Source organism: Pseudonaja textilis, chromosome 12 (genome assembly GCF_049901715.1).
Source record: "Pseudonaja textilis isolate UNSWEBS1 chromosome 12, rPseTex1.2, whole genome shotgun sequence".
NCBI lineage: Eukaryota > Metazoa > Chordata > Lepidosauria > Squamata > Elapidae > Pseudonaja > Pseudonaja textilis.
Genome location: NC_142001.1, coordinates 3,819 through 16,196, shown reverse-complemented (window position 1 = coordinate 16,196; position 12,378 = coordinate 3,819). Strand labels below are relative to the sequence as shown.

The window sequence follows — 12,378 nt, the reverse complement described above, 5'->3', positions numbered from 1 at the left end:
CTGAGCTTCAGTAACAACCTGCAAAGAGCCCAATTGAGAAGTCAGTTCAGCCATGTTCAATGGGAAAGAGCCCCTCTAAGCCTAAAATAAGCCTGAGTAAGACTTGAAGACTGCAGGGTTCTATCTTCTCTCCTATCTTAGTGATGTGGTTAAAATTAAAATAAGCCACTTATATTTAACAAACAGGTGTGAAAGCTCACACCAATCAGCTTTGCTTGGATTATGACAAGAGAACACACCCATATCTTGCTAGAGATAAGTGTGCCAAGGGTCTTCAAGGGCTGATTGGCTGAACTAGCTAGTACAGGTAGTCCTCAACTTATTATGACAATTGAGCCCACAACTCATCTGCTATGTGAGAAATGTGTTCAGTGAGTTTTGCCCCATTTTGTGACTTTTCTTGCCAGATTTGTTATGTAAGTCACTGCAGTTAAATTAATAATATGGTTATTAAGGGAATCTAGCTTTCCCATTGATTTTGTTTGTCAAAATAGCAACAGCAGTAGCACTTATACACCTCTTCACAGTGCTTTACAGTCCTCTCTAAGCATTTTACAGAGTCAACCCATTGCCCCCAACAATCTGGGTCCTCATTTTACCCACCTCGGAAGGATGGAAGAGCTGAGTCAACCCTCAGCCAGTGAGGATTGAACTATTGGCAGTGGGCAGAGTTAGCCTGCAATACCACATTCTAACCATTGTGCACAGGGAGGGAGGGAGGAAGGAAGGAAGGAAGGAAGGGAGGGAGGGAGGGGAATAGCAACAACACTAGCACCTAGACTTATATACTGCTTTACAGCCCTCTCAAAGCAGTTTACAGAGTCAGCCTCCTGCCCCCAACAATCTGGGTCCTCATTTTACCCACCTCTGAAGGATGGAAGGCCGAGTCAACCTGGGGCCTGGTGGGGTTTGAATTGTCAAATTGCAGGCAGCTGGCAGTCAGTAGAAGTAACTTGCAGTACTGCACTCTAACCACTGCGCCACCATGGCTCACAACAATGTTGCAAAAGGGGATCACATGACCCCAGAACACTGCAATTGTCATAAATGTGAGTCAGGTGTCAAGCATCCAAATGTAAATCAAGTAACCATGGGGATACTGCAACGGCTGTGTGAAAAATGGTCATAAGTCACTTTTTTCAGTGTCGTTGTAACTTTGAATAGTCACTAAGCAAGCTGCTGTAAGTCGAGGACTACCTGTACAGGTAATTCTTAACTTGCAACCATTCATTTAGCAACCTTTCATAGTTACAATGACACTAGAAAAAAGGTGTCCCACAACCAGTCCCTTTTAAAACCGATACAGCATCCCCACAGTCACGTGATGAAAATTCGGGCACTTGGCAACTGGCATGTACTTATGACAGCGCTAGGATTGTGTAATCACTATTTATGGCATTCCCAACCAGCTTCTGGCAAGTAAAGTCAATAGGCGAAGCCAGATTCGCTTAAAGATCCCATGATTCACTTAACAACTGCAGTGATTTGCTTAACAACCATGGCAAAGGTTGTAATATTGGGCACAATTCAGAGGTGGTATTCAGCAGGTTCTGACCAGTTCTGGTAGTGGAAATTTTGAGTAGTTTGGAGAACCGGCAAATATCACCTCTGACTGGCCCTGCCCCCATCTATTCTCTGCCTCCTGAGTCCCAGCTGATCGGCTGGGTCTCCTTTGGTTGCCCTGCCCAGGAGAACTGAGCTGGAAAGCAGGTTAAAGGGGTGGGGAGGGAATGGGGATTTTGCAGTATCCTTCCCCTGCCATGCCCACCAAGCCACGCCCATCAAGCCAAGCCACACCCAAGCCTCACCCACAGAACTGGTAGTAAAAAAAATTGAATCCCACCACTGGCGCAATTCATGTAGCAACTGCTTGGCTTAACAACAGAAATTTTGGGCTCAATTGTGGTCGTAAGTCGAGGACTACCTGTAAACGTAAAAGCAAAACGCTGCTCTTTTCTATTGTGCAAATGCCATTCCATGGTACCGTTAGTTGCTAAATGAAACAACAGAACCACCAGCTCAGCAGAGATTAAAATCCAGGAAAAGACTTCAAAGAATCTGAAAGCAGAGAGGACTATGGAAAGCTGCAAAAAACCAGCCTGGGTGGGACCAATGGAGGCTATGGCATCTGGTCTGCCAAAGGCTGGGAAGTATGGAAATTGTTGAACAGATTGCAGAGGGTACAACAAAATCCAGAGACACTCTGAACAAAAGGGGCTATCCCGTAGCTTCTGTTCTTTGTGACTGTGGTGATATGCAGACCTGCCCTTTGTGTCCTGATTAGTGTATACTTGAGGACCTCATGGCAGCAGGACAAAACACAATGTTGCTAGTTTTGGGGCAAGATCTGTTTAACTTGTACATATTTTAATGTTGTATTTTATGTCCTATACATCTTATTTCAATTGTGATGCTTCTGACACAAATAAATACACAAACCACTGCAAGAGAGAAAGCAAGGGAGGGAGGGAGACCTAAAACTCTTCTCTGTTGCTCTAGAAAAGGAGACTGGGGGTCTCTGCGATTTTGAGAACAATGGTGGGCTGCTCGCAAACTGATGGGCTTCCAAGCACCAGTCACGAAAGATCTGTTTTTTTGCAAGGAAAACTTGACCCATTGGGATGCTGGGTCTTCCCAAGGGCTCTTGACTGTCAAGGCCCTGATGCAAATAAATACAGAAGCTTAGAAATTGAGTGTGTTGCTTTGTAGCAAGCTGGATTCCCTAACTCTTTTTATAATTATTTAAGATTTAATTTTCAATATGAGTCACAGTCTAGGACTTTGTAAAAACTCAACAGTGCAAGTCCTAACCGAGAACCTAAGAGCTATTAAGGTAACATTTGACTATATAGACAGTTCCAAGTTGTTGGTGTTCTTACAAAGAGAATCTGGTTTAGAACAGGGGCCACTTCTATCTCAAACAGCAAGGTAGAAAAGTCTTAATTCTCCTCCCTTCACAATAGCATTGAATTCAGCAAAAGCAAGCTCTCTGTGGCTGCTAAGTTGAAAATTATTTAACTTCCTCGTTTGATTGGGAAATTTGTGGCTTTTAACAGCCAAGCTTATTTTCCACTGTGGGATAGAAATTAAAAATCCAGCATCTGTGATGTGCACTTCTACAAGTGATTAATCCTTGCTTGCAGAATCCCCAACTTAAACCTGCATGTGGAATATGCTTCTATATATAACAGTAAATCATCTCCAGATGTTCTCACACATACAAGTTGTCACTTAGGGTTTTTGTTAGAGAAAGAAGGCTGGGTGTCACTTATTTTAGGCTGGCATTTGCAAAGCACGATGTACCTGTGAATTAATTTTTACTTTGCTCTTTTTTGCAAAATAACCCAGCGGCACAACTGCATTTGAAAATGGTGGATGGGAAATAACGAGAAGTTATTTTAAAATGTCAGAGCAGGTTCTCTATTTTTTAACAACTTTGGTGGCAATTTCAGTGACTGGAGGATTTGTCTAAAGCAGTACTTCCCCCCCAAAATGGGAAATGACAGCTACATATATCTTGTGCGGCATCTCTCTTTCTCAAAACGTATTTCTAAATATTAGTCTCCTATAGCAGATGGTATATAAGATTAAACACTGAGAAAATGGAAAACGACTGGCTGCAATTTGTTGGACTGAGGCAATAACTATATTGTAGACTTCAGTTCTGACATATTGCACAAGGTGGGTACATCAAGAATAAGCAATGGGAGTTTTTATTTCATTAAAATTTTAATTAAAATGAATCTAGGACAAACATAGGTAAAGCATCCCCATGCCCACCAAAATTAACACATTAAGTTTTCAGACATTTTGGAAGCAAATAATATCTTGCAAGGGGTATTTATTTATTGATTAATTGAATTAATATAGTGTTACTCCAGGTAGGGCACTATGATCTAATTAGATTTCAGTGATCTAATGCAAGACTTGTGTCTGTTTGCTCAATAAATTAAAATATATGGAGCCTTGGAAGCTTCTTGTGCAAGCTGGCATGTATTTACAACAGTTGCAGCATCCTGGGATCAGGTGGTTGCCATTTGCAACCTTCCCAAGTAACTTCCCACAAGCAAAGTTAATGCGGAAGCTGGATTCGCTTAACAACTGCAGCAATTCACATACCAACCATTACAAAAGAATTTGTAAAATTGGTTGAGACTGACTTAACAACTGCCTTGCTTAGCAATGGAAATTCTGGTGCCAATTGTGACTGTAAGTTGAGGACTTACAAATACCAGGTGAATACCAGGTGATAAATACCAGGTGTGGCCTTTCTCAATCTTATATAGCTTTTCTCCCCACCAGAGAGGCTTTCACTTGCCTCCCACTTTGCAAAAGGGGACCAAACTTTTTTTTTACTCGATTCAATTCTATTTTCTCTTCCAAGAGGCGCCTTTTTATAATCCTAGACCAGGCTGTCAAACTCCCAGCCCATCAGCCAGATGCATCACATATTGGCCACATCCCCACCCAGTTTAGCGAAGGTTGGAAAAGTCCCAATACATCACGTGATGCCACCGTAATGACACGAGTTTGACACCCATGTCCTACAACAAGCCAAGTACAAAACCACTAGGGGGTTTCTAAAGCTTGGCATTGGTACAAATTAGCCATCAACAGACACATAAATATAAACTACAGTATCTACAGAGTATGCAAAAGAAACTATCAACATGCCAAAAATGGAACCAGAAAAATCCAGAAACCTCTCCACCAGCAATCAGCATCAGAAGAGCATAGATTAACACCAAGATTAACATCACACCAACAATCAAGTAAATAATACCCCAGTGAAGAAACTGCTAAACAAGCCAACAGTAAACAGCCCAACCAAGGAAACTCTAAGACCACTCCCACCAATACTGACAGGGCAAGCCACCAGAATATAAACTGAGAGCAAACACCACTAGCACTGATGATGTTACTTAGTTGGGTAATGAAGCATCTGCAAGAAAACAACCAAGCTAAGAGAGCACCAAGGATCAACCCTCACCTACAAATATTCTCCTTTATTGATATTCTGGTTTCAGCCAAGCAACTCTAAACCACACTGCCGTTCCCCCTGAAAGTGGAAACAGGGCCTTAGAACACTAGCAATCCACATCTGTGCAAAAGCACATCAGTTGCTTTAGAATAGCACTTGATAGCTCTTAAGGGCATACAGACTGCCTCTTTGTCTTTTGTTGTTTCTCCAGCACATTTTGTAAAGAGCTGCATTCACAAAAGATAACAACCTCCTTTTTCTTTCCACTATTTTTAGAAGAGGAGGAAAAGGAGGAGGAAGAAAGAGGGGAAAAAACAACAACTTGAATGGGGACCCTGTCAGATTATATTTATGTTATTGCTTTCCTCACAGACTTCAGCCTTACAGACTAAAAAGCAGGTTCAGGGAAACTAATCTGCAGATGACAGGGTTGAAAAGCTGTGATACCTCAAAAGTTTATGCAAAACATGTTTTGATACTTATACAGATATGATAAGGACATCTGTGAGAATTACAAGAAGCCAGTTCTACTAAAATGCAGGAAGAAACTCAAGAGGAGAAAGTGGAAAACTCTCTCTCTATAAATATATATAAATTTTATATCCCACAAACTTAAGTTCTAAGAATCACAAAGCTTCTACAAAATTTACCCATTTCTAAGGTCAGCAATAAATACAGAACATGGCATGATGGGGAAGTTAACACATCCCACTAAACTAGGAATCAGCAACCTATTCAAGCAGGGGGGCACTTGCGCAATGTTACACAATGTCACAACCTTGGAGCAATCATGTTTTTGAAAGGAAGAAAAATGAAGAATGAGAAGAAAGCCCCGGCCTTCTGAGAGTTCAGGTGAAAGTTGGTTACCTCACGAGCATCAGAAGCTTTTTAGAAATAACACAGCCAATAGAATCATAGAACACAGAAGCAGAGGGTGGTCTCCTAGTCCAACCTCCTGTTCAGGGCAGGAGCCTTACACTATCCTACTCAAATGGCTGTGCAGTCTATTCTTTAACCCCTCCAGTAATCCTGCATTAAGGAAGGGGTTGAGCCAGATGATCTCTGAGGTCCCTATCAACCCTATGACATGACAGCATGAAGCATGAAGCTCAGTGAAATGTACTAAGTCAGACAACAAACTCTAGTTAACATCAAGCAACACTATTAAACAAAAATACATATTGCTTGTTCATATAATCCTAGCTTTTACTTGAACAGCATCTGGTCTATCCCTCTGCTGGTCAGTTTCAAATCCTGCCCAGGTCAATATGACTTGTTTAGGTAACTTTAAAGTGACAGCTGAAATTGGTCAATGTTGCTCTTCATTTTCTTTGCTGGTAGTACAAATAGTCCTCATCTTACATTTCATTTAGTGACTGTTCAAAGTTACAATGGTGCTAAAAAAAAGGGGGAGACTTATGACCATTTTTCACACATCTGTTGCACTATACCCATGGTCATGTGATCAAAATTCGGATGCTGGGCAATTGATTCACATTTATGACGGTTGCAATGTCCTGGCATTGTGTGATCCCCTTTTGGGACGATCGAAGTCAACAAGGAAACCAGATTCACTTAAACATCCGTGTCACTCATTTAACAACTGCAGTGGTTCACTTAACAACTGTGGCAAGAAAAGTCATAAAATGGAGCAAAACTCAACAAACGTTTCACTTAGCAAGATAAATTTTAGGCTCAACTGTGGTTGTTTAGTCAAGGACTATCTGTAGATTTTTATCATCCATTCACAGCAGGGGTCCCCAACCACCGGTCCCCGGACCGGTACTGGTCCGTGGAACGTTTTCTACCGGGCCGCCGGTTTGCTGGGCGCCGCCATCTTGTTTCGATGAGAAAGGTTTTTTTTAAAGACTCCAATTTTTCTTCTTTCCTTTCTCCCAAAATGAAAATACGAAAAATGAACTGCATAAAGTTCTGCTACAGCAGGCACTCGTTCCCCACAAAAGGAACTCACAAATTACAGAACAAAAAAAAAAAGAGAGAGGTAGGACCAGGATATAGGCAGACGCAAAACTTTATATGCAAAAAATAGCCAATCTGGGCGGTTAGCCCTGAGGAAAGTGTGGGGGGGTAGGGAATGGTAACAGCCGGCATGCATTTTTCAAAAGAACCACACAGGCTGCTGAGCCCTGGACAGAAAGAGTGAGCCGGTAACATTTTGTTGCTTCCTGATTTACTAATTTCAAGCTCCCGGCTGCACTAATCAGGCAGCACCGTGTCGCTCACGTGACCTCCAGGCGCGAGATTAAATTCAAACGGCCGTGTAGGAGGATATCAGGGAGTCGGTTGCGCCGTTTCTGTGGGAGAATCTTTTTGTTGCAAGGCAAGCGGGTGGGTAAGCGCCGTGAGGTGGGGGGGGTCAGATGGGATGCCGCTGTTAAAAAAAAAACTGAGTGAAAACAAATTTAATTTGGATTTAGTGGAAGGACAAGTTTTCCACTTTGTTGGATGGGTTCTAGTTGAACAAATGAAGCCGAAAAAGGGGGCTCTTGCTTTGGGATTGCTCGGCTCGCCTTGTCATGTGTGCTGATGCCAGTACCGGGCCACGGATCATTTTGTGATGCCAGTACCGGGCCGTGGCACAAAAAAGGTTGGGGACCACTGATTCACAGTTCCTTGTGGTTACTACAATGTATTTTTTTCTGGCTTTAGCAAATGGATTTGACTTGTTTGGGTTCTTTCTGCCAAACATGAAGAAAAGCAAAAGCATGATGCTGTTATTTTGTACTGTGTATTGCACAGCAAGGGAAATAGAGTCACTTGAAGTGTGGTTTCTAAAATATACATCAGCAGGTCCCACAAAACTGATTAGAGGATGAAGAAGGGGAAGCAGAAATTAAATATTTACCTATGTTATTTTTAAGGCTGTTTTTTTTCTTTTTTGCTTGTTTTTAAATATTTATATCTAACAATATAGCACAGGTTTTGCTATTAAGCTCAAAAATTACATTTCTTTTTTAATATCATGAAAACAACTCAACATATTCTGCTTGGTACCTCTTACTAAGGTTGTATGGAGCCTTAATTGCCTATTTTCAGGAATTATCTTAACTTTTTCTTAAAAAAAAGTTTTTGTTTTAAATTAGAAAAAGAGAGAATGTTGTTCTCCCAATGAAATTGCTAGAAATAATTATGTTTGGAAAGAATCACTGAAGGGCCAGTGACCGTGCTGGATTAAGGCTGTGTCACGCAGAGGCCACGCCCACCCCCCCACTCCACCTCCACTAATGGGGAAAACATTGCAAAAGTCACGTGACAGCAACATGACACCGCAAGTTTGACACCAGTGATATGTGGGGTAAAAACATTCTTATCTTCATAAAAGATTTTAAGAAAAACCCTGAAGTGCTAGAATTATAGTAGGATGACTAACTATGGATTATGGTAACAATGCACCATTGCCTTAATTTTGTAGATGAGTCTCCTGGCACCTGGAATTCATCAATATCTGGAGTTCCCATCAATGAGCTTTATTAATGGGCTTCCGGTTTGCTAATAGCATTATCTACGCCAGTGGGAGAACTTATCTTTGACTCTCCTGACCTGTTGGATTTCAACTCTCATCAGCCATAAACTATAGGACCAATGGCAAGCGATTATGGGATCAGTAGTCTCAAAACTCAATCCCTTCGCCTTGTTGCTAAAACTTGGCTACCTCCAGATATTTGGCCTTCGACTCTCAGAATTCCCTGATAGGGCCATTGCTATCGGAGTTGCTTATCTGCACATCTACGAATCACCAAAGTTGGATAACTGGTCTCCACCATAAATGATCCTTTGGCAGAAATGGGGGGAGGGGGAGAGAATTTTGCATAAACTTTTTTCAAGAGCATCTATTTTTAGTTCAGATTAATTTAATTTCTTTACCTTCTTGTATTATATACCCCTCTTTACTTTCAAGGTTTGCTCAGACCAATAGATACATCACAATCTTCAAAATAATTGGGGAAAAAACAGTCTAAATAATATATGCAGTTCAATCCAGTAGTCCAATATAATTTGGCATATTCTCTGCAAAATCATGATTTGTAGTAAAATAGTAAAACATCACACCATTTCAAGTGAACAATCTTATGGAGAGAGGCAGTGATACCTTCTCACAAAATTGCAGCAAGAGTGGTTGGGGGGTTCTGGTGACCCCAAAAAATGAGATTGGAATGTGGGGTTTTGGGTGATTGACTTTCTTATATTTCACTGTAGTCTCAATGCCTCCAAAACTGAGAATTTAATCTTCCTTGTTTCCCTGGCTTTTTTGTCATTCTGTCACTTTCTTTCCAGCCCAGTCCTAATCATGGACAGTTCGACTATCACCAAGTTAAGGCTAAAACAAACTCTATGCTTGTTTAATTTCGTGTCCTTTCCCACAGATCTCCCTTTGAGTTCTGTTTGGTTTTGTGCACCTGGTAGCAATGACTTTTTCCATGCAAACTGAAAGATGACAAACAACTACACTGAAGATTGGACCAGTGGAAATCATTTTGCTAACCGTATGGACTTTGGATTTCATACATTCCCCACTGGAAAACAGAAAGTTGACTGAACTCACTGCTGATCAAAGTATAAAAGCCCAGTGGCCTCCTTGCTTGAAGAAATGTTGCTGTTAGAAAAACTGGATGAAAACAAACAAGTCCACTTGCTGAACTGAAGAAACTTCTTGATGAAAAGCAAAATGTTTTCAAAGAAAAAAAATCAAGAAAGTCCAGTTGCCTTTTGGAACAGCACCTTTGGGACAACTACCGGTCCTCACATTGCAACCGTCTCGGCATCCCTACAGTCACATGATCAACATTTGGCAACTGGCATGTGAACTGCCTAAGAACTGTGGCAAAAATACACAACTCATTTAACAGCCACATTACTTCACAATAGAAATTCTGTTTCCAACTATGGTCATAATTCAAATACAGAATAATAGAGTCCGAAGGGACCTTGGAGGTCTTGTAGTCCAACCCCTGCTCGAGTAGGAGATCCTATACCATTTCAGACAAGTGGCTGGCTGTCCAGCCTCTTCTTAAAACTACTACACAAAAACAGCTGGTAACATTCAACTCACATTCCTAAATTCCTCATTTGACTGGGGGGCGGGGGGGAGAAACCAGCCCACAGATTGGTCCTGAAAGAGCCTCCTCAGCGGACCCAATTGGCACCAGCCTTGTAGTTTTTCAGAGACCATAAAAGAGATTTGGATTCTCTCAAGCAGCTGAATGCTGGATCTGTTCTTTCTCCCAGCCTCACCTCTTTGCTAAGAAGACCAGTTGCAAAGTAACATTTGGCACTGATAAAAAGAAGGGAATGCAAAAAGAACTATTGGCTAAAGTAAAAGCAGCTGCCTCTTTGGATACAAAAGGCCTTTTCCATATTTCAAGCAGCCCTGCCCATCTTGAGGCTGCCTAGATAGCTGTGGCCGATGGTAGTTGTAGCACAAACCTTTAGTGTCTTTAGTGCTCTCTGAGCTTGCTGGTTTTCTTGGAGAGATTCCTTTACCTAGCTGGATCTGAAACGTCTGCAAGAAAACCACCAAGTTCAGAGAGCATCAGGAATCCCCCAGTTCAAATACTGAGCTACAAATATTCTCTTCTACTGGTAGTTCAAACTATCTGGAGGAAGACAGTTCATTACCTGCATCATCGTAACCACATGGCAAGGGTTCAGCAAGTAGATGACCGTCCTCGAGGCAAACTTGAATCCCACTTCAAGTCCGAAAGTCAGGCAGAGGGTCACCAGCAAGAGATTTTTGCCCCAACTTTCCCCCTTGACCCGGGACTGAGCCAAGAGGTCAGCAGCTTCCCTGGCCGTGGACCTTCTGATCTTCTGCAGAGAGACCAGGATCTCCAGAATGCCCATGATGGTAAAGACCACGCTCTCCAGCAGACGCTGCTCCCAAGGGAGGAAGGCAGCACACTCACGGCCCCCATTGCCTTCAAAGCTGGGGTCCACCCCGCCATACATCCAGTCCATCAGGTTGGAGAAGCTGTAGCGACTCATGGTCCAGGGCCCCTCCTCACCTGGGCTGGGAGGAAGGAGTGGGGGCAAGTTAGAGAAGATCAAAGTGAGGACACCATCCAGGGGGCGAACCATGAAACTCAGGACTCCTTCCTCCATAGACTGCCTGCCATCTTTCGGGAGCCGGGAGGGGGCTCAGAAGACCCCAGGAGCAGAAGCTGGGAAGAAAAGGAGACAACCCTAACTTAGCCACGGGCCCTTCCTTGATCACCTGCCCCGCCCAGCGCTACCACCCACCTGAGGCAAGTTTTGCCTGTTTGGAACCGCCCGGTATCCCAGGCCAAGCCAGCACCCCAAGAACCCCACTAAGGCGGCCTCAGCCCCACCAGCCAACGGCCACCCGGTCGGGAAAGCGGCTGTCCGAACTCTGGCGCTTGCTGGCCGCTGAAGGGGCTGGGGCGGACTCCGCCTTTGCACGACGCCCTTGCGAAGGAGGGCGCTTGGGGAGCAACAGGGAGGGGAGAAGCGAGGGAAAGCGGAGGGCGGGCGGGGGAAATACAAGGCGGGGCAAAACCACCTGTCTCCCTGCCAGCGTCTGGGGTGAGGGAAAGCCGGAAGGTCAACGCCTGGAGGGAAGGGGAAGAGAGGGAGGGCGCCTCCTGCCCTGCCCAGCCCGCGCTCGCCCTCCCCCGCGCGCTTCCTCCGGCCTCGCAGCCCTCCAGCCAAGCGGGGATCGGGGCGAGGAACCCACCGCCGCGTTCTGCCTTCCCAGGCCGCGGAGCTGTAGCTGCGGCGGGGACTCGCCCGCCGCCCAGACTTAGCAGGGACGCAACAATGTGGCCGCGCAGTCCGCGCCCTGCCTTGGCCCCGCTCCGCCGCCGCCGCCGCCGCCAGTCTAGCAGCATCCCCCGCCGACGCGCTGGGCTCGGCCCGACCAGCGGCCGGGGCGCCGGAGATTGGCTGCGCGGGGCGGCCCGCTCCGCCTCTCGGAAGGCGGCTCTTGCGGGCCGGGGAGGGCTGGAGACGGCCGCGTTTGCGCGGCTGCTCCGGGGGCAGCAGGGTTGCCTGCGCCCCCTGCACGCCGCAAGCTAGCAGCTCAAGGAAGGTAGCAGGCCGGCCCGCGGGGCGGCCGCTTTCGTCCCGTGTAGTCCGGCTTGGGCTGCTGCTAGCGGCGCAGCCAGACTCCCCCACAGCCGGGGAGGGGGGCGCCTGCTGGGACGGAAGGGAGAGAAGAAGGAAGTGGGGCCTTCGCTGTACGTGGAAATGCTGCAGGCCCGGGGCACGTTTTGCACGCAGGGAGCCTTTGCTGTCGGAGGCGGGAGACCGCCGGTCCAGCCGCCCGGGAGATCCATGAGGAGCGGGGAAAGCCGCCTTACTCCCGCTGAGCTGCGAGTTTTGTGCCTGCGGGGATTGGCTTGGGCAATAGCTAAAGGCGG

The 12,378-nt window shown here is 45.1% G+C and overlaps 1 protein-coding gene across 5 annotated transcripts in view; it reads right to left on the bottom strand.

Annotated features, from left to right (window-relative positions):
- The window catches only part of TMEM164 (transmembrane protein 164), a 72,055-nt gene extending 60,164 nt beyond the window's left edge, over nucleotides 1-11,891 (bottom strand). The window contains exons 1-2 of one of the 5 annotated variants that reach the window (XM_087940835.1): nucleotides 11,240-11,891; nucleotides 10,619-11,160 (exon numbers count right to left, since the gene is read on the bottom strand). In XM_087940835.1, the coding sequence (XP_087796961.1) occupies nucleotides 10,619-11,101 (483 nt within the window). In that variant the 5' untranslated portion in view covers nucleotides 11,102-11,160; nucleotides 11,240-11,891. Of the gene's footprint in view, nucleotides 1-10,618; nucleotides 11,161-11,239 lie in introns of those variants that run through there. The other 4 variants (XM_026703142.2, XM_087940834.1, XM_026703141.2 and 1 more) reach the window with 4 other exon arrangements.
- Between the last annotated feature and the right edge of the window lie 487 nt (nucleotides 11,892-12,378).